Source organism: Callorhinus ursinus, unplaced genomic scaffold (genome assembly GCF_003265705.2).
Source record: "Callorhinus ursinus isolate GAN/ISIS: 27379988/994484 unplaced genomic scaffold, GSC_fseal_2.0 scaffold1, whole genome shotgun sequence".
Taxonomy (NCBI): Eukaryota; Metazoa; Chordata; class Mammalia; order Carnivora; family Otariidae; genus Callorhinus; species Callorhinus ursinus.
Genome location: NW_027397063.1, coordinates 98,829,482 through 98,852,507, shown reverse-complemented (window position 1 = coordinate 98,852,507; position 23,026 = coordinate 98,829,482). Strand labels below are relative to the sequence as shown.

Sequence of the window (23,026 nt, the reverse complement as noted above, 5' to 3'; positions counted from 1 at the left end):
TGGTTAGCACTTCTTTCAGCCTCCAATTTTCTGGTTTTTCACTTTTTACATAATTCTCCAAGTGTTGAGGGTCTTTATTTTCACTTCCCCTGTCATCATCTCTTCATTTCCTTTGACGTTTAAGGGAATTACTTTTTCTACCTTTTTGAAATCAATTTCCTCAGCTCTACCTGACATTTCAAGTTAGAGTTTTTACTGACAAATCTTGATTGAGTGCAGCATGAGGCTCTGTAAGAGACCTGGAAAGCGCATTCCCTTCTTTACCAGAACCACACAGTCTAGGTGAGGGGTTCATGGTTTTTCCAACAACAACTAAAATGAATACGATGGCAGCTGATACAGATTTAGTGAGGACAGTCCTTGAAGAAGGAGGATTTGAACTGAGCCTTGGAAATGCCTGAAATCTCTAAACATGAAAAAATTAAAAAGGATATTTTAATAGGGGTTGATGCACCATGGTCTAAGTTACAAAAGCAGAAAACTATAGGCATTCACAGCAGAAACTGAGCACAGTCATTTAAATTGGGGCCTATGGCACATGTGAGGAAGTGGGGAGAGAGAAGCTTCACAGGATAAAATCAGAGTGAGAATATGCTGTGGGATCTGGATCTTTCTTCTTTTTTAAATTTCTTCCAGAGTCATTTATTCCATCCATGATTTTATTTGTTTTCTTTTTATTCATGTATAATTAACATGCAGTGTTATATTAGTGTCAGGTGTGGATTTTATTATTATATTTGTATTATTTATATATTTTTCTGGATTTTATTATAAATGCAGACGGAGCATATTGAAAACCTCAGAGTGGAAATGGCATGCAAAAATGTTATGGTAATAATCGGACTGGCACACAGGATGGATTGGAGTAGGGAGAGGCCTGGGGCCATAACTTGGGCAAAAGGGCCTAGATAGAGCCTAAGAGAAGGAGGGCCCAAAACAGAGCAGAAACAGTGGGCATTGCAAGGATGGGATGGACTGGAGGCCAGGAGATGAGAACTGTTCTGACCTGCAGGAGTGGAGGAGGGGGTGTGTGGGAGGAGACAGTAGGACTCACAGATGACTCAGTGCGGTGGTCACACATAACCATTTGTGCCTATGCCTTTTATGAGGTGCTAGGTGATGGGAATACAAAGAGGCTAAGTTCATCAACAGAACGGTCGGGAAGACACAGTAGGTGTCCACAATCAGAAACCTCATCTGAGCATTCAAGACTGAGTGAGGCCATGAGCTCTCAGGAGTTCAGAGAAAGAAAGAGCCCCTGAAGTGTGGAGTCATGGGAACTTCAGGGAGAAGATGGGACATATGCTGAACACTGAATAGTGGGCAGCATTTGGGAAGAAAGGGAAGAGAAGTTAGAAGGGTGGGGTGAGGGAGAGAGAAGCAATAGTACTGGGTGGAGAAACACAAGAGTGTTCGTGGCACATGGAGCAAGCCTATCTGGTTGGAGCAGAGAGTGTGTAAGAACACAGAGGCAGGATATAAAGAGAAAAGACAGAGAGAGACTTTTGACTAGTCTCAGAAAGACTTAGAGGCCAACTTAAAGAGTTTTGTAATTTAACCTGGGCAGTGTCAAACCACTGACATTTTCCAGTGGGAGAGTGACTAACAAAAGTGTATCTGGGGAAGTTTCATCTGTGAAAGATGCATGGGATATATCCAAGGAGGGAGAGGGTCCTAGCACGATGAGTAGATGGGGGACTGCCAGTTAAAAGGGAGTGAGAAGAAAAACTGATCAAGGCAAGAGTACAGAAAAGAGGCAAAAGAGTTACCAAGAAGCCTAAAGGGCAGGGGGAAATACAGAGTTTTACCCAAGGCTCAAACCTGGGAGGCCGTGATACGGGTCGTGCTCTACACCATTGCGCACAAGTCCAGAGAGGACTGGTCTGGAGACAACCCACAGTTTAGCGTCAGAGACATGGAGCTTGAGGGGGCAGCCAAGCAAACACACCCAGAAGGTGATGAGAAGCGGGGGCTTGACGTTCAGCTGGAATAGAGACTGAGCCATCATTCCCAGTTGAAAAAAATCCGCACACCTCAGCAATTGTTTGAAGTTTTTAATTAATGAATTAATTTCTTCAGAAAGCAAAGTATTTTCAAAAGCTCGTTTGAGAACTTATCCTCTCGCGATACAGCTGCGTTCTCAATTGCTCTTGTTTTCACAGCAGAACAGTTCAACTCGTAGGAGAAGGAATGTGGGGAGGTCAGTAGGAAGGTTTTCTCACTATTCCAGGTGTTAGAAACTGTGGGCGTTGGGCCTCCTGGACGTAATATCCTCCTCAATGGCAGTAATTCATATTTTATGCATCCTTCTATCAACTGCGGTACCTAGCACAGTGTTTTGCACACTGTAAATACTCCCTGTTGGCTCATTTGCATTTTCATCGTGGCTCTCAAAGATAAAAGAGTGGACATAAGAAAAGCTAACAAGCTTACAGCCAATTTTACAATGACAGACTCTACAAAAACAAATGCAAATCAGATGTCCAATTTGAATTGCAAAAATATTGTAAGCAAGGTCCAAGAAGTAATAACGGCAGCTTCAAATCTTTACTAAAATGATAAAATCCATGAACAGTCCCACAGGGGCGCCTGGCTGGCTCAGTTGGTGGAGCAGTCGACTCTTGATCTCGGGGTTGTGAGTTCGAGCCCCACGTTGGGTGTAAGGATTACTTAAAAACAAAAAAAACAATCCCACATCCCTTGGAGTGTCAGAGACATTCAAAAGTCACAGCACCTTGAAGAGTAGAGTCAGCAGCTAAAGTTACCAGAGTGAAGAGACACCTTGTGTCAGGCCCCGGCTCAGGCTGGCAAAGGCAGACTGGTATTCTTTTTTTCATCTGAGATAGGACCTAGCAAGAACTTCAGTTATTTGGAGGTGGGGGTGAGATGTAGGATGGGAGGACCAAGACCTCTCAGAAATAAACCTAACCAACTATAATAAAGGAGAGGAGGACTATACATAGATAGTCATCATTCCTCTTCAATTGACAGTAACATAAGAAAAAGGAGCATCAGTCCAGTTGACTTGATCATAAAAGAGAAACAACAAGGCTCTTGTTCCACCTTCCAAACTACTTAAGAAATACATCCTTCATTTTATCTGGTTCTTTCTCTGGTCTTTCAGCCGCTCGACTAATCCAGAACATGGATGCTACTGCTGAGCCTTGTACAGACTTTTTTAAGTATGCCTGTGGAGGCTGGTTGAAACGCAACGTCATTCCTGAGACCAGCTCCCGTTACAGTAACTTTGACATTTTAAGAGATGAACTAGAAGTCATTTTGAAAGGTTAGTGGAGTTTGTGTCTATGCATCAAAGATTTCTCTCTTAATATATCCATTTTTTAAAGATACAACTCTTAGCCATTATGGAGAATGCCACAGAAGATTAAAGTCGATAATTCCTCCAAGTTTTGTGGCTCACCACTAAGTCACTCTGAGGCTGGTAACACTGAAATGGATATGTTGGCATCTCAGCATTCCTGCTTTCATGTGTGGGTACACATACGATAAAGCTCTGTCATTCTTACAGATGGCATCTTTATGCCATTTCACATAAGAAGAAATTAATTGATGGCCACTAAACACCACCTCCATTGTTTTTCCACTCTGGTCCTGGGTCGAAGTCAGTATTGAGTCGTTACTGTGTTGAGGATGTTACTGACATTTGCATGCCAGAGCAGGTATATTTATTCTAACCCATCTAAGACAATCGCCTTGGGAAGCTGAGGAAGTCTTGTCTAGTCTTCTGCTATCCTCCATCTTCTGTGTTCCCCTCTTCTAGAAGTTACTTTGTAGAAACACAATTTTTGCTATTTTCAAACTTCCAAACAAGTAGAATAATTCAGTCAGTTTATTTGGAGCATGAATAGTACAATCACACAAAGATAATTATTTCCAGCCATAGGTGGAAGACTATCATATTAAATTCCATATTCCTCGGCATTATTATTTCTTTTTAATCTCAATTTCAAAAACAGTACCTTATGTATGGCAGAGCAGTACACCTCACTGTTCACAAAAAAGATAATCTCGTCAAAAAGACTTTCATCTAACTTGGCTAATGACATCAACTCCCAGTTCTGCACTAGGAATAAGGTAAGGGGTTTAGCTTTTCCTATAGAGTTTAGAATGGGGACGGAGTGAACCTACGTACACAAAAACAAGCTTTTTTTCTGAACCCGCATTGCAAATGTTAATTACAGCTGCAAATGAGCAATTTTATTGATGTGTTTTATTAAATGCTCTATTTTAGATGTTCTTCAAGAACCCAAACCTGAAGATATAGTAGCAGTGCAGAAAGCAAAAACATTGTACAGATCTTGTATAAATGAATGTAAGTGCTCTCCATTTTATCTCATTAACAGTGTGCCCAAATATGCAAAGACTTCATAATGAATTTATTTTCATTGTTTTCAAAAGCTGCCATTGATAGCAGAGGTGGGAAACCTCTACTCAGTCTGTTACCAGATATATATGATTGGCCAGTAGCAACAGAAAACTGGGAGCAAACATATGGTAAGGCAATTTTTCCCTCTTTTTTAAAAAAATAATTTCCATGTAAAATCTGTGTTATTATAGTATCATATTAATGCACTAAACCTTCTAAAAGTATACTTCACCTTTCGTTGCTTAAGGTACTTCTTGGACAGCTGAGAAATCTATTGCACAACTGAATTCTAAATATGGGAAAAAGGTCATTCTTAATTTTTTTGTCGGCACTGATGATAAGAACTCTGTGAACCATATAATTCATGTAAGTTTGTGTGGCTGACAGCCAAAGTTATCTTTAAATTGTAATAAAATGTTGGGCACCTGGGTGGCTCAGTTGGTTAGGCGACTGCCTTAGGCTCAGGTCATGATCCTGGAGTCCCGGGATCGAGTCCCACATCGGGGTCCCTGCTCAGCAGGGAATCTGCTTCTTCCTCTGACCCTCTTCCCTCTCGTGCTCTCTATCTCTCATTCTCTCTCTCTTAAATAAATAAATAAAATCTTTTAAAAAATTGTAATAAAATGTCTACATACATTGTTATTGATATTTAGAAATAATGCATATTCTCATTTGAATTGCATGAGCAAGATAGTAATAAATTCGTGCTCTGTCCCCAATACCTGGATTCCCAATTTTGGAAGTATTTTCTTAATGCTGTGTTTTAGACATTCATCTCTCCCTTCTGCTACCGTAGGTCTAGATACTGCTTTCTTCGTAAAATAAAGAAATGAAAGGGCCTCCTATTTAGAAAAAGCACCCGATTTCTCTGTGTGTTCATGAAAAGAGCATGGTTTGGTTTACATAAGTAATGCAAGTCTAGAAACCAAAATTTCTAATTGCTTCCAAAAAGAACATAGAAAAGCGTTTTTGAATACAATTTTGGTTGTTACTAAAGAATATCTGAACTTTTTTTTCAGTGAAAGTAAATAAAATATTCTTTTAAAATGGATTTATTCGATTTTTTTCTCATGTAAGCCATTCATTTAGGTTTACTTAAGGTGCCACCTAAGATGAGATTAATAATGAGTATGTTTGGAATGGACTAAAACATTTACAGAACTTTTATTTGGTTTCCTGTAAAAGAAAGTACCCCAAAAGCTGCAAGTCACAGATTCGTATTTATGTCACTATTGCATAAATCTTTAGGGCCATTTTTATCAAAATCATAAAAAGAGATTGAAACCAGCTCTCTTCTACAGTCGACCCCTTTCTCCTTCCAGAATTCCCTCCTTTGGCTCTTAAGTGCCAGCATCCCCCATGATCACCATGGAGAGATTTCCTAGGGGGAGTTGGAAGGTTGGAAAGGGGCTGAGCCCTACCTTGGTGACACCTTCTGGCTCTTTCCATACCAGTCCTCTGGGTTCTGTTTCTTTCATATTGTCCTGGGCTCTTTACAGCTGCTGGCTTTCTCACTCTAATCCATCTGTGCTCTCACTTGTCCCGGACCCATCTAACCATGCAGTGCATAGGAAGCAACCTCACAGATCTGGGAGTGCGTCCAGGTGGCTCTCCCTGGAAGACAATGGACCAGACACACCAGAGCAGAGCCTTGTTTCTTTCCTCTTTCACACACCCAGCTGCCAGAATTTGAGCAGAGCAGGAGAGAACTGAGGAGAAGTCTGCTCTATCCCCCTAGGGTAGGGGATGTCAAAAAAAAATCTCTGGCAAGATTTCCCCTAGCCAAACAGTTCTAGAGTTACCATAGAAGTTTCCAATTTTTTGTTTTTTTCCATCCCAATTAAGGGTGAGAGTAGAAGAGAATGTCCCCCAGGAGAGCATATTAGGATCTCAGGAAGCCAAATGTCCTGTAAATGTATAATTTAGAAACTTCCAAGTCCTAGATTCTAACATGTTTTTGTCTACCTGCCCCTTCTATTTTGCATTAAAAAATCCTTCCCAGTGTATTTTTATTCAAGTTTTCTTTGGTTTTCCTCAAATACCTGTAGCATAATCTTCCAGATTGCCTAACTACCCATCAGTGTAACACTTCCAAGTGGTGTGGAAACCATTGCTTAATTTGTATTCACTCACTGTCTGATTGTTACCCTTATAAACAGCAAGAACACTAGGATCTTGTTCGTACATAGATAGACATGCTTATATGTTGTCCACCTGTCCCACATCAACTGAACGGTTTGTTTTCTTCTTTGTATATTTCTTATAGATTGACCAGCCTCGGCTTGGCCTCCCTTCCAGGGACTACTATGAGTGCACTGGAATATATGAAGAGGTAAACAAACAAAAACACAAAACTACGGGAACAATTGGTATAAACTTATATAAATAATGAAAAAGACTTAAGGCCAGCTTTAAACTTAACCCTCTGTGTTCTTCACCCAGAACAGATGCTTAATATTATACATAATAGTGAGCTTCCTTTGACTGAATGAATGTCCTCAGCAGAATGAATGAAAGTCTCTTGAGAAATAAGAAAACTTGGAATTCCTGATTTGTGTCTCGATTCTTACTATTGAAGTCAGATGACCCATTTTGAAAAGTGAATTTTAAGTGTTTCATTTCCTCTATAAACTGAGTCATTTAAAAACTGAACAGACGAATCATGGTCTAGGGTGGTGCCCGTGAGGATCAGGGAGTGGTCCGTGGTGAGACACATCCTACTCTGCAGTACACTTTCAGAGCTTTTGGATGTGACACTTTAGGGAACTACCTAGGTAGGAGCTTCGGGTTCAGACAAACCTTTGCGGCCACCTCCTGACTCTAACACTGGTCCGTGAGCCAAGGGGCACCCTACACCACAGAAAACTGCTGGACATCCTGGGGTGTTTTGTATTGTCTCAGAGCCTTACTGCGCTCACGCTATGTCCATGTGCTTAGGCTTATTGATGTAAAAAAAAAAAAAACAACAGAAGATAAACTCAGCCATGGGATGGATTTCAGATACTTGTGAAAGACGTTAGTTCTATAAATGTTTTCCTCATCATTATTTTGTAACTCAGAAATAAATTAAGTTTACATTTGATGATCCTGATGGGTTACAACGTACTGGTTATGGCTGAACTTACCACTTAGCGAAAATGATTAGCTAAATATGTTTATGCCAAAATTTATTTTGCCTTATTAAGTTTAAATGACATGGACTAAATTCACTGTACAGTATCTTTTTGAGTGGCTACCCAACACTGAAATGAAGAAAAAGATGTATTATAAAAGGCCACAATCAGTAGCACAGACAGTCAAATGGAGGTGGGGTATTTGAGTTCATGATAATCTAGTTACTGTGTGGGCTGCAGCTATTATAGGCTTTTCGAGCTACTTCCTATTGCAGAGCTGAGGGTGATTGAGGAATTTTTGACTCATTATATTACATTGTCATCATCATCAACTGGGTTGTTTTTCATATTTAAGATTGTGCCCTAAAAACAGCAGATTTTTCCAATCCTAAAAATATGTGGTTTTTTTGTACTTTAACATTTCTGATATCAAGGCTGACCTGGCAGTCAGTGTATACATTTAATGTGATAAAGTTTATTTTTCCCCCCAAAAAAGGTGTGTTAAGATGAGGGTGTATTTGTGCATTTTATATTCAGTGCTATCTCATCATCTAGAACAGGTCACACACTGGCCGTCATAAGCTTAAGTCTATATAGAGGCATTTTTGTTTAACCTGCAGTTTTGTCGTGTTTTTAAATTTGGGATTAGTTGCCAATATTTTTATTTTTATTTTTATTTATTTATTTTATTTTTATTTTTTTGCCACCAAATGTTAAGAAAACATTTTATTTTCCGCGTTTTTAGTTGCCAATATTTTTAAAACTTGTAAGATTTTACTTGAGAATCCAGATTTCTTGACAAATTAGTAGGATTGGAAACCCTAGGCCTGCATTCCCATGTGGCAGCAATGGACAGAGCTGTTTGCTTCTTTCCACTGGGCATTTGTTCTCTAGGTTTGAGTAGTCCTTATTTAGATGACTATTAATTTATATTGACTTCCTGGTCCTTGTATGCTGCTGAGTTTGTAAGTTAGTTGGGTCCTGGTGAAGCTACGGTAACAGAAAGACCTAAAAATAGTGAAGCTCCAACCAGAGAGAAGCTTATTTCTATCTCCCATGGTAGTACAGAAGGAGGCAGGCAGTCCAGGCGAGGAAGGAAGCTTCCTTGACCACCTCATTGCTCGAACATCAACCTCTTCTCGTGTTTGTTATTAGTCTGTTTGGGCAGGGTTGGTTCACCAATTCTCTGTTCACATTTCATGCCACAGGAAAAAGAAGAGGTTTCTCTCTATGTAAGTGATGCAGAAGTTGGATGCATTCCATTGCTTAGCACGTTGTCATGTGGCTACAACTAAGTATTGAGGAGGCTGGAAAATGTAGCCTTCAGCTCAGTGGTCATGTATGTGCCTCTTTAAAATTTGGTTGATGGGGAAGAAAGTTCTGTTACTAAAAGGAAGAAGGGGATCTTGGATCTTAGAGTCCTGCTACAGTTTGCATCTGCTGGTCGGGGAAATACAATATTTATAGTCAAACAATGCATTGGTGATCAAATCTGGAATGAGTAATATATTTATAACGTTCGTGGGAGAGAAATCTGAGGCTCTGAGGTTTGCCCTAGAACACTCAGAAAAGCAATAGTAGAACCAGAGCTAGAACTTTTGTCCCTGTCCATTGCTCCTTCCATTACATCATTCCAACTTTGTAAGAATATTAATTTATATTAGTAGGGTTCTTTAAATGAGCAAGTGATAGAGAAAACCCAGCAGCACTGGCATTTACAGCTTGGAAATCATCGGTTCAAGTTAGGTGCCCTTCGATGATGGCCACTTCCGCCTGTAATCCCTCACTTAGTTTCTCTTCTGCATCTCTAGCCAGCTATCAGGTAAAAGTTAGTTCTAGTTTTACCACTACCTGGCTATCTCTGAAAAAAGTTAACCCCCTTAAATACTTTTTCCTCAGCGTTGTATTGCTTCATGAAAAAAAAATGGTGAAAAGGACAAGCTAACGAAATGACAGCTAGTGGGAAAGTCATAAACCTGGAAGAAGTCTTAATACCATTGTATCTGTGTATGACTGGTCTGCATTGATTTTTCTCCCTTATAGGCTTTTATATATACTGTTCCCTTTGTCTAGAACATTCCATACACACCTGCCACCTGCCCAGCCCCCTTCCTTTCTCCTCACCTTTTAAATTGACATTTAAATTGTACTTCCTCATGAAGGCTTTCCCTGGAACTTTTAACTAGATGAAGATACCTTTATGTTCTCATATCACATGGGTTTCTGGATACTTTTTTATTTAAGGTCATTCCCTGCCCCCCCCCCCCAGGAAACTGTTAAATTAGTGAGAACAGTGGCATGTCTCACTGATTCTTTGCTTTATTTCCAGTATCCAGGTCAGATTCTGACCCTTATGAATTATCAGATGAATACTAAATGAATCAGGGGATAAATCAGTGGATGAACAGTTGAAGGGGAAGATGGCAGGGAAGAGAGGAAAGAAAAGGGAAGGTAGAAGCACCCAGTCCTTCGAGGTCCTTCCTAGTTCCTCATCTTGATTTTGGGGCAAGTGTGAGATCTAGAACCTTAGTAGCTGACAGGCTGTATTTCCTAAGCATCTTACACACATCTCACAACTGTGCCTCCCTTTTCCTCTTTTTAATCTCCAGTTCTTTCTCTGCTACATTCAGTTTGCCTGAGATGTATTCACACATTCAGTGGGTCCCATACTTTTGCATTCCATATTATTTTATTGGAAATAACCAAGAGAAGTTTTGAGGATTAACATAAGGTCACCAACTTTTTACCAAGAAAGGTGTTCCATCTTTGACTAGAGAAACCTGGTTTCTTTGCCTGTCATGCTAGCCAGTGATTTTCAAACTCTACTGCGGAGTCTGGTTCTGCAGATATGCTTCAGGGGCTGGGGATGAGGGAGGGTCACACCCCCTCTGATCAAAATGACCCTAATCATAGATCTTGATCAAATCATTACCTAAGCCCATTTCCCCAGGTCCTCCTTGACCTCCTACGCCCATTCTGCTTCATGAAAGCGTGGGTTTTTTTGTTTTGTTTTGTTTTGGGGTTTTTTTTTGGTATTTTTTTGTTTGGTTGGTTTTGTTTTTTTGGTGGTTTTTTTTTTTTTTTGCTTTTGATACCCTCCAAATGGAATTTTTGTGTTGTGATAATTATGTGGCATTCAAAACAGTAAAATGCCTTGTGCTGTTAGACAACTAAGTAATGAAAATAGATGATGCATTTTTTTTCCAAGAACTATTTCTCACCTTCTTCCTCGAAGAAAAAACCTATTTTTCTCTTGTTAAAAGATCTTCCTGCCTTTCAAACTTATTATGTGCTTTTATTCTGGCAGTTTTAAATGTTATATTTTGAGAAATGCATATTGTATTTCTCTGGTTATTTTTCTAAACTTAAAACACTTTTCCTTTTTATTTTCTGTACTTTCCCTCTCACTTAAAGAGGGAACATGGCTCTAGTGCAATAGAAACCAGAGATATATATTCTTATATTGTTTTACATGACAGGATCTTTTTTTTTTTAAGATTTATTTATTTATTTGCGAGAGAAAGAAAGAGAAAGCAGTGGGGAGGAACAGAGGGAGAGAGAAACTCAAGCACACTCTGCACTGAGCACAGAGCCTGACACAGGGCTTGATCTCATGACCCCAAGATCGTGACCTGAGCGGAAACCAAGAGTCAGATGCTTAACCAACTGCAGCACCCAGGCACCCCAGGATCCTATATTTTCTTAATAATCAGAGTTACTCATGCACAGACTTAAAGAGCTAAATGGGACATTAGAGGATTTGGTCCAAACCCTTATCTTACAAATGAGGAAACAGAGACCCAAAGAAGTAAAATGACTTACTTAAACTCAGATTAAAAGATCCAGGTGTCAGTTAAGAACATGAATTGTAAACAATAGAAACCTACTCTGATTAACTTGAATGACACACTACTACGTCAAAGGACAGAAGTAGTGAGATTTGAAGCAATTCGATCCCTTCCAAGGGTATAAATTTCATGCAAGGAAAACAATATGAAAGATACACACTACCCATAAAAAATAATCATCCCATCCATGGAATTTTTCAATGGAACCAGCCTTATGTGAGGAAGCTCTTGTATATTGATTGATTCACTGAAAGGAATGACAGCCTGAATTTTCTTAAGGAATCACTTACCTTCAGAAGAGTCTCTGAACTCTGTATTTGGAGATAAATTGGAATTGTTTTCAAAGCTTCCCTTTCTTTCTCTCTGTAGATTATCTAGGTTAATTGTTACCTTGTCCTCTTTTGTAAAGAAATCTGTAAGTTAGCAACCCTAAATATTTTTGCGTAACTGGGTTAGAGATAGGTATATGCCCTGTGTTTGTCTGAGAGGGTAGAATCAGCCAGAGTAGCAGTTTCCAAACCTAAGACCGCTGCGTGTCAATGGCAGGGCTCTGTGGAGCCACACCTTCACATCTACATACTCTAAGACAATCCATCATGATTTATGTTACTTGCTTGTACACCAAGGAGATAATTATTTGAACAGAGCGTTTCAGGACTAAAAGAAAAGTGAGGGAATCACTGGGTCTAGTGGATGAGAGCCCAAGGAGGTGGGGCAGGAATGGGAAATGAGAACTATAGGAGATAGTGAGCGCTATGAGGCATGGCAGGGAAGAAGGAGTTCAGAGTCAGGAAGAAATTGAATCCTCTTAGAAAAACTGGGGGTTTATAAAAAATGGAGGTGTTTGAGGGTTAAGGATAGAGGACTTGGAACATGGCCAGGATGGTTGGAAGCCAGAAAGAGATGATCCAGAGTCTGTGTATCTGAATAAGAGAAAATGCAGAGCAGGAAAGAAGGAAGGAGCACAGGCTGAGCTTTGCAGTCCTTTAGATGAGCAGGTGCAAGCTGGAACTGAGTTAAACCTAGAGAGGATTTTGTTTGCCCACTTATCCAAAATACAAGCTGAGAGAAACTGTTCCAGACTTGGGCTGAGAATCTGATGTCACAGGAAGTGAGGGAAACTTACTTCTTAATATACTTAAAATTTAACTTCATTTTTTAAATCCGTAGATATTTATTGAGCTTCTACTATGTGACAGATAGTTTTCTAGGCAGTAGAGATACTGAGGAAACAAGACAGAAAAGGTCCTTGTTCACCTGGAACTCATGTTCTGATGGGAGGAGATAGAAAACAAAGAAACAAGTAAATAATTTAAGGAAATAAGATGAATGCAGACAGTAGTGTTATAAAGGAAACAAAACAAGGTGATATGCTATAAGGTGAGTGACTAGGGATAGGGGTGGGTGGATAATTTCGATGTAATTTGATTTGGTTTTTTTCTCTTTTTTTTCTTTTTTTTAAATTTCTTATTTATTTATTTGACACAGAGAGAGACACAGCGAGAGAGGGAACACAAGCCGGGGCGGGGGCGGGGGGCAGAGGGAGAAGCAGGTTTCTCGCCAAGCAGGGAGCCCGATGAGGGGCTCGATCCCAGGACCCTGGGATCATGACCTGAGCCGAAGGCAGACGCTTCGCCGACTGAGCCACCCAGGCGCCGACTGAGCCACCCAGGCGCCCCTGATTTGGTTTTTAAAAAGACCACTCTGGCTGCTCCTTGGCTGACTTGATAGCACAGATCCTACAAGGGATCCTGCTGACCTCATTTTGTCCCCTCTGGGCACCAGGTGACTAATAGTCAGGAAGTTTTAGCCAGCCCAGGCATCTGTATTTAACAAAACATAAAGGAGCTTTTATTTTTTATATTTTAATATAATTTATTAAATTATAAGTTCATTCTCAATTTTTCATAATGATTGTGTTTAGAAAAAAGTATTTTTGTTTTAAGTCACTGAGTTTTGGAGTGATTTCATTTTTCTGCAATAGCTACCTGGAACAGCAGTAGAAATGAGATGTCACACGAGTGCATGGAAAAGATTTCTATCCCAGATTTGAGTGAAGGAAGACAGTATCTCCTGATTCCCAGCACCTCTGAGTCAGAGCACCCCTCCTCAGAGAATGCCCACTACTTCATCATTGCCACAGGAAGCTGAGACATAAAGGAGCTTTAAAACTTGAGGCTTAGTGAGTATGACAAGACTCGTTTTGGCTGTGTGACATTGACAAGAGGATTTTTTGAGATGGATTGAATCTGGCTTATAAAAGGAACTACATGCATCTTCCCCCAAATGTGCAATAAACCTTAGAAGTTACACAATAAGGTTCTCCTCATTAGTAATGTGATGAAAGCTCCAAAGAGTCCCCATGCTGGTCCACAGTGGATCCTCTTGCTCCTCTGTTTATCCTGCTCAGATCAGGGGCTCTTTCTGCCTTCTGGTCCCCAGGAATGGCTGTGTGATTCTGGATAACTGCCGTCCCTTTTTGGGAAGCAAGTCTCCATGTGCTGGCAGCTGCATGCTCCCTGACAATGATGTTTAAACGGTGGGGGGCGGGGGGGAGATCTTTTGGATGGGAAACCTAGCTTTCCTGCTTGAAGTCCCCTGTGTGTTCCTTCAGGAAACTTTCTGTGTAACATTATTAAAAATCCCCGGGCATCGGTAGCTAAGAAGAGCACAGTTCTGTGACTTTTCAGTCACTTCATGCTCCGTATGCCTTCCCTAGAAAGGGAAGGCAGAAAACTGGTAAGAGCTGGGTATCTCGGAACAGAATCTTTGGAAGTGAAACTCCTGATCCTTAGGTGGTTGTCATACCAAAGTACCCAAATATCAGCCAATCTAACTGGAAAGCTATCTGTTCATCCCTGGGTCTTGCTGTTATTCCTAGACAAAGATACTAAAGTTTAAAGGACAATAGTCAAATGTCATTGCTGTCTTTCTCTTTGGCAACCAACAAATACCAGCTTTTTTCTAAGCAGGAGAAGCCCAATTTCTGAACAGAGCCAATTTATAAATACCATTGCTTGGTCTTGCAAAATGAAGATTGTTCTACTTAGAGTGACAATTCACGGTCTTGGGTGTTAGTAAATATCATCTTGTTGATAGCGTGTAATTTCAAAACTCACAAAACTGCTATTATGGATTTTACCATAAAACCATGTAAAACCAATGATCATCTTTGAACCTGCTATTATAGGAGTTGGGATTTACAATGTCTTATTTTTAAAAGAAGGGCTATGCAGGTATTTAGATGGATTCTTTTTCACATAAAGGATTCGCCATTTGAAGGCTTCAACAAAAACTCCCTTATGATTGTCAAGATAGTTGGCTCTGACCTTGTCCCGGTAACTAATTGCTCTCTCAGTGACAAAATAGAAACATTGGATTTCAATTTTAAAAATATCCTAGCCAACCTACTATTTAAATGCTAAAATATATGTTGATTACTTTCTCCCCAAATCATGACAATTACTATCATTTGCCATATTACATATCTACAAAATATCTTAAGGAAGAAAATTAAAACATTAGGGTAGAGAATCATATCTTGTAAAAAGGATTTAACAGCAGGAGTAAGCCTGGGTTCTGACAGCTACTAGATAAATTTGGCAGCCAGGAAAGATAATCAAGATACTAAGACACATGTTATAATCAGTCACATTGGAATAGTTGCCAGGTAATGGAGCTTATTAGAGGAAGTAGTATATTCCATGTAGCTGTATTAAAGAGTCCAGCATCCCAGACGCTGCTGATATCCTATGCTTCCAGTTTTCTGAGAAACTTCACCTGCTTGGCAGACTAGAAGCACCATCCAAAGTTCTTGTGCTTGCCTTTTGCCAAGCTCTATAGTCTTTAAATGTATCTGTAAAGATAAAGATACTGGAGTAGAACCACTTTGCAGAGTCAAGGAAGTACAGGAGAGCATTCTTGTTATTGCTTTCTTACCTCATTAACAAAAAAAGCATCCCACAGAATAAAAGAACAAAAATCTCAGCAGGCTGATATTGGAAAATTCAAATTACCATTTCCTTCATAGTAGTAATTCCCTGCTGAATGCAGATGAATTCATATTATTTGAAATATAGTTAATTCAAAACATTGCATGCTTATAGTTTGGAATAGTTGGGCCCGTGAGATATGAACTCAGACATATTTGTTTACTTCCAAGTGAAACAAGAATTCTGATTGCCTTTTAATAGGAAAAGAATGGACTTGGTGAGAATACACATACAAACATCCTTTCATCCCCGTTACCTTAGTGATTAGGTTTTAGTACAGGCCCACAGCTGAAAATAGTTTGTTCAACTGAGTAGCAGATCCATGTATAGAGATGCTAGCTAGATACCCCAGCATTACAGGGTATCTATAAAAAGGGAAACCCTCTCCCTGGGGAACAGTTTACTTAGCATTTACTGAAGGTCATGGAATGCCTGTATCTAAACATTACCTTAAGCTGTCCTCTTGATTTTCAAACTGATAATACCTATACATCTTGCTTAATAAAATACTTATTTCCCTGTAAGTTTTATGTTTGATCCTCTTGATGAGTAGCTGTAAATTCAGATGTACCTTTACTACTCACAGTGAATAGAAGTGTGCCCCTTTCACTGATAATGAATGAGTAGGGGGTATAAAACCCTCCTGAAACTACAAAGTGTTAAGCACTATATAACCTTCCTTTGTATTTGCCCCAGGAATAAGTATTAGAAGCATAGAAATACCCGTTAATCCCACCCTTGTGTGGCATGACTTCCCCAATCATGGTTCTCTGTCTGTCATTAAGCTGATGCTGGGAACTTGAATATTGAGTAAATTTTAACAAGGTGAGACCATAATTTATTTTTTTTTAATTTTTTATTGTTATTTTAATCACCATACATTACATCATTGGTTTTTGATGTAGTGTTCCATGATTCATTCTTTGTGCATAACACCCAGTGCTCCATGCAGAACGTGCCCTCCCCAATACCCATCACCAGGCTAACCCATCCTCCTACCTCCCCAGAACCCTCAGTTTGTTTTTCAGAGTCCATCATCTCTCATGGTTTGTCTCCCCCTCCGATTTCTCCCGCTTCATTCTTCCCCTCCTGCTATCTTCTTTTTTTTTTTTCTTAACATATATTGCATTATTTGTTTCGGAGGTACAGATCTGTGATTCAACAGTCTTGCACAATTCACAGCGCTCACCATAGCACATACCTTCCCCAATGTCTATCACCCAGCCACCCCATCCCTCCCCCCACACTCGAGCAACCCTCAATTTGTTTACTGAGATTAAGAATTCCTCATATCATTGAGGTCATATGATTCATGTCTTTCTCTGATTGACTTATTTCGCTCAGCATCACACCCTCCAGTTCCATCCACGTCGTTGCAAATGGCAAGATCTCATTCCTTCTGATGGCTGCATAATATTCCATTGTGTATATATACCACATCTTCTTTATCCATTCATCTGTCGATGGACATCTTGGCTCTTTCCAGAGTTTGGCTATTGTGGACATTGCTGCTATAAACGTCGGGGTGCACATACCCCTTTGGATCCCTACATTTGTATCTTTGGGGTAAATACCCAGTAATGCAATTGCTGGATCATATGGCAGCTCTATTTTTAACTTTTTGAGGAACCCCCATACTGTTTTCCAGAGTGGTTGCACCAGCTTGCATTCCCACCAGCAGTGTAGGAGGGTTCCCCTTTCTCCATATCCCCGCCAACGTCCGTTGTTTCCTGACTTGTTAATTTTAGCCATTCTGACGGGTGTGAGGTGGTATCTCATTGAGGCTTTGATTTGGATTTCCCTGATGCCAAGCGATGTTGAGCACTTTTTCATGTGTCTGTTGGCCATTTGGATGTCTTCTTTGGAAAAATGTCTGTTCATGTCTTCTGCCCATTTCTTGATTGGATTATTTGTTCTTTGGGTGTTGAGTTTGATAAGTTCTTTATAGATTTTGGATACTAGCCCTTTATCTGATATGTCATTTGCAAATATCTTCTCCCATTCTGTCGGTTGTCTTTTGGTTTTGTTGACTATTTCTTTTGCTGTGCAAAAGCTTTTTATCTTGATGAAGTCCCAATAGTTCATTTTGCTTCCCTTGCCTTTGGCGATGTGTCTAAGAAGAAGTTGCTGTGGCTGAGGTCGAAGAGGTTGCTGCCTGTGTTCTCCTTTAGGATTTTGATGGACTCCTGTCTCACGTTTAGGTCTTTCAACCATTTCGAGTCTATTTTTGTGTGTAGTGTAAAGAAATGGTCCAGTTTCATTCTTCTGCATGTGGCTGTCCAATTTTCCCAACATCATTTGTTGAAGAGATTGTCTTTTTTCCATTGGACATTCGTTCCTGCTTTGTCAAAGATTAGTTGACCATAGAGTTGAGCGTCCATTTCTGGGCTCTCTATTCTGTTCCATTGATCTATGTGTCTGTTTTTGTGCCAGTACCATACTGTCTTGATGATGACAGCTTTGTAATAGAACTGGAAGTCCGGAATTGTGATGCCGCCAGGTTTGCTTTTCTTTTTCAGCATTCCTCTGGCTCTTCGGGGTCTTTTCTGGTTCCTTATAAATTTTAGGATTATTTGTTCCATTTCTTTGAAAAAAGTGGATGGTATTTTGATGGGGATTTCATTGAATGTGTATATTGCTCTAGGTAGCATTAACATCTTCACAATATTTGTTCTTCCAACCCATGAGCATGGAACGTTTTTCCATTTCTTTGTATCTTCCTCAATTTCTTTCATGAGTATTTTATAGTTTTCTGAGTACAGATCCTTTGCCTTTTTGGTTAGATTTATTCCTAGGCATCTTATGGTTTTGGGTGCAATTGTAAATGGGATCGACTCCTTTATTTCTCTTTCTTCTGTCTTGTTGTTGGTGTATACGATTTTATATCCTGTGCATTGATTTTATATCCTGCCACTTTACTGAAATCCTGTATGAGTTCTAGCAGTTTTGGGGTGGAGTCTTTTGGATTTTCCACATAAAGTATCATATCATCGGCAAACAGTGAGAGTTTGACTTCTTTGCAGATTTGGATGCCTTTGATTTCTTTTTGTTGTCTGATTGCTGTGGCTAGGACTTCTAATACTGTGTGGAATAGCAGTGGTGAGAGTGGACATCCCTGCCGCGTTCCTGACCTTAGGGGGAAAGCTCTCAGCTTTTCCCCATTGAGAATGATATTTGCTGTAGGTTTTTCATAGATGACTTTTATGATATTGAGGTATGTACCCTCTATCCCTATACTCTGAAGAGTTTTGATCAAGAAAGGATGCTGTACTTTGTCAAACGCTTTTTCTGCATCTATTGAGAGGATCATATGATTCTTATTCTTTCTTTTGTTAATGTATTGTATCAAAGTGATTGATTTGCGGATGTTGAACCAACCTTGCAGCCCAGGGATAAATCCCACTTGGTCGTGGTGAATAATCCTTTTAATGTACTGTTGGATCCTATCAGCTAGTATTTTGGTGAGAATTTTTGCATCCATGTTCATCAAGGATATTGGTCTGTAATTCTCTTTTTTGATGGGGTCTTTGGTTTGGGGATCAAGGTAATGGTGGCCTCATAAAACGAGTTTGGAAGTTTTCCTTCCATTTCTATTTTTTGGAACAGTTTCAGAAGAATAGGTATTAATTCTTCTTTAAATGTTTGGTAGAATTTCCCTGGGAAGCCATCTGGCCCTGGGCTTTTGTTTGTTGGGAGATTTTTGATGACTGCTTCAATTTCCTTAGTGGTTATAGGTCTGTTCAGGTTTTCTGTTTCTTCCTGGTTCAGTTTTGGTAGTTGATACATCTCTAGGAATACCTCCATTTCTTCCAGGTTATCTAATTTGCTGGCATATGGTTGCTCATAATATGTTCTTATAATTGTTTGTATTTCTATGCTGTTGGTTGTGATCTCTCCTCTTTCATTCATGATTTTGTTGATTTGGGCCATTTCTCTTTTCTTTTGATAAGACTGGCCAGGGGTTTATCAATCTTGTTAATTCTTTCAAAGAACCAGCTCCTAGTTTCGTTGATCTGTTCTACTGTTCTTTTGGTTTCCTTTTCATCGATTTCTGCTCTGATCTTTATTATTTCTCTTCTCCTGCTGGGTTTAGGCTTTATTTGCTGTTTTTTCTCTAGCTCCTTTAGGTGTAGGGTTAGGTTGTGTATTTGAGACCTTTCTTGTTTCTTGAGAAAGGCTTGTATTGCTATATACTTTCCTCTTAGGACTGCCTTTGCTGCATCCCAAAGATTTTGAACAGTTGTGTTTTCATTTTCATTGGTTTCCATGAATTTTTTTAATTCTTCTTTAATTTCCTGGTTGACCCATTCATTCTTTAGTAGGATGCTCTTTAGCCTCCATGTATTTGAGTTCTTTCTGACTTTCCTCTTGTGATTGAGTTCTAGTTTCAAAGCATTGTGGTCTGAAAATATGCAGGGAATAATCCCAGTCTTTTGGTACCAGTTGAGACCTGATTTGTGACCTAGGATGTGATCTATTCTGGAGAATGTTCCAAGGGCACTAGAGAAGAATGTGTATTCCGTTGCTTTGGGATGGAATGTTCTGAATAGGTCTGTGAAGTCCATTTGGTCCAGTGTGTCATTTAAAGTCTTTATTTCCTTGTCGATCTTTTGCTTAGATGATCTGTCCATTTCAGTCAGGGGGGTGTTAAAGTCCCCCACTATTATTGTATTGTTGTCAATGTGTTTCTTTGCTTTTGTAATTAATTGCCTTAATTGGCTGCTCCCATGTTAGGGGCATAGATATTTACAATTGTTAGATCTTCTTGTTGGATAGACCCTTTAAGTAGGATATAGTGCCTTTCCTCATCTCTTATTACAGTCTTTGGTTTAAAATCTAATTTGTCTGATATAAGGATTGCCACCTCAGCTTTCTTTTGGTGTCCATTAGCATGGTAAATTGTATTCCACCCCCTCACTTTCAATCTGGGGGTGTCTTTGGGTCTAAAATGAGTCTCTTGCAGACAGCATATTGATGGGTCTTGTTTTTTTATCCAGTCTGATTGCCTGTGTCTTTGATTGGGGCATTTAGCCCATTTACATTCAGGGTAACTATTGAAAGGTATGAATTTAGTGCCATTGTATTGCCTGTAAGTTGACTGTTACTGTATATTGTCTGTGTTCCTTTCTGGTCTATGCTGCTTTTAGGCTCTCTCTTTGCTTAGAGGACCCCTTTCAATATTTCTTGGAGGGCTGGTTTCGTGTTTGCAAATTCCTTTAGTTTTTGTTTGTCCTGGAAGCTTTTTATCTCTCCTTCTATTTCCAATGACAGCCTAGCTGGATATAGTATTCTTGGCTGCATATTTTTCTCGTTTAGTGCTCTGAAGATATCTTGCCAGTCCTTTCTGGCCTGCCAGGTCTCTGTGGATAGGTCTGTTGCCAATCTAATGTTTCTACCATTGTAGGTTACATATCTCTTCTCCTGAGCTGCTTTCAGGATTTTCTCTTTGTCTCTGAGACTCGTAAGTTTTACTATTAGATGTCAGGGTATTGACCTATTTTTATTGATTTGGAGAGGGGTTCTCTGTGCCTCCTGGATTTTGATGCCTGTTTCCTTCCCCACATTAGGGAAGTTCTCTGTTATAATTTGCTCCAATATACCTTCTGCCCCTCTCTTTCTTATTCTGGGATCCCAATTATTCTAATGTTGTTTCATCTTATGGTATCGCTTATCTCTCGAATTCTGCCCTCGTGATCCAGTAGCTGTTTATCTCTCTTTTTCTCAGCTTCTTTATTTTCCATCATTCGGTCTTCTATATCGCTGATTCTTTCTTCTGCCTCATTTATCCTAGCAGTTAGTGCCCCCATTTTTTATCGCACCTCATTAATAGCCTTTTTGATTTTGACTTGGTTAGATTTTAGTTCTTTTATTTCTCCAGAAAGGGTTTCTCTAATATCTTCCATGCTTTTTTCAAACCCAGATAGTATCTTTAAAATCATGATTCTGAACTCTAGGTCTGACATCGTACTAATGTCCGTATTGAGTAGGTCCCTGGCAGACAGTACTACCTCTTGTTCTTTTTGTTGAGGTGATTTTTTTCCATCTTGTCATTTTGTCCAGGGGAGAATAGACGAATGAGAGAACAAAATGCTAAGAGGTTATATAGGGTATATATATATAACAGAGTATATAACAGGGTATATAACAGAAAATATACTCTAAACAAAACAGAAAAGACCTGAAACCAGGGGGAAAGAAAGTGAAAGAAAAAAAAAGAAAAAGATAAAAACAAACAAAAACAGAACAAAACAAAAAAAACAATATGATCAAATATGATCAAATATGATCAGGCTGGTGCATAGATCAGTGCCACACACTAGATTTTGGGGGTATTTTGGTCTGTTAGAAGAAAGTGCCTCCCAAAATTTTAAAGAAAGAAAGACTTATATATGTATAAAATAAGGGTTGATACGATGAAGGGATGGAATACGACTGTAAAGATGAAAATTATAAAAAATTTTATAAAAGGAATTGATAAGATAAGAAGTTGTTTGAAAAAAAAGAAGAAGATTTAAAAAAAAGAAAGAAAGAAAGAAAAAGGGGAGAGAATGTGATCAGGCAGGAGACTAGAACAAAGCCATACACTAGAGATTTAGGGTATATTTTGATCTGTTAGAAGAAACTGTATCTCAAAATTTTAAAGAGAGAACAACTTATATATATATCAAAAATAAGGGTAGCTACTATGAAGGGATAGAATCTGACTCTATAAATGAAAAATAAAAATGTTTATTTTAAAAAGGGATTGATAAGATGGTTGAAAAAGGGAAAAAGAAAAATTCAAAAAAAAAGTTAAAAAAATTAACTTTGAAAGACTAAAGAGTCATGGTAAAAAAGCCATGAATTCCATGTGCAGTATTCCCCTAGCGCTGGAGTTCTGCCGTTCTCATAGATTGGTAAACTTGGTCTTGGCTGGCTGTTCTTGCTGATTTTTCTGGGGGAGGGGCCTGTTGCCGTGGTTCCCAAATGTCTTTGCCGGAGGCGGAATTGCCCCGCCCTTGCCTGTCCGGGCTAAGCAAGCTGCTCGGGTTTGCTCTCGGGAGCTTTTGTTCCCTGCAAGCTCTCGGTACAACTTTGGGGGTCGAGTGTGAAAATGGCGGCCTCCCAATCTCTGCCCCAGAGGAGCTGAGAACTCAGGGCCCCGCTCCTCAGTGCGCCCCCAGAGAAAAGCAGTCACTCCCGTCTCCCCGGTCTGCGGCCACACTCCGTGCTCACCCGGCCTGTGACCGAGCGTTGCTATCTCTGGCACCCGACCCCGTATGGAGTCTCCAAACCCAGCAGATCCCTGCGGTGCGCTCCCGCGCCGCTCCTCCCGGGGGAGGAAGGGGAGTCTCCCCGGATCTGCCACTTATTGGGTCCCTGCTGGAGGAGCAGTGGCCCGACCGCGCAGTGGATCACGGTTTATGGCAACCCTGAGCTGAGAGCCTGAGCCTCGGCTCCATCTCTGCAGCTGGCTTCCCCGTTCTGATACCTGGGAGCTCTGTCACACTCAGGCACCCCCGGGCTTTCTGTGACCCCGAGGGTCCTGAGACCACACTGTCCTGCGAGGTTTCCACCCCCTGTTTAGCCACTGGAGCGACGTCCCTCAGCAGAGCCAATTTCTAAAGTTCTGATTTTGTGCTCCGTGGCTCTATCTCTTTCCAGAAGCGGCCAACAGAGGCCCCCTCCCCCGCCGTCTATCCTCCC

General features: G+C 40.0%; 1 protein-coding gene across 6 annotated transcripts in view; it reads left to right on the top strand.

The window, feature by feature from the left end:
* The window catches only part of MME (membrane metalloendopeptidase), a 105,868-nt gene that overhangs the window by 29,862 nt on the left and 52,980 nt on the right, over positions 1-23,026 (top strand). For all 6 annotated transcript variants that reach the window (XM_025880096.2, XM_073898339.1, XM_073898354.1 and 3 more), the window contains 5 exons: positions 3,125-3,286; positions 4,253-4,333; positions 4,420-4,515; positions 4,635-4,753; positions 6,654-6,719. In XM_025880096.2, the coding sequence (XP_025735881.1) occupies positions 3,125-3,286; positions 4,253-4,333; positions 4,420-4,515; positions 4,635-4,753; positions 6,654-6,719 (524 nt within the window). The remainder of the gene's footprint in view (positions 1-3,124; positions 3,287-4,252; positions 4,334-4,419; positions 4,516-4,634; positions 4,754-6,653; positions 6,720-23,026) is intronic.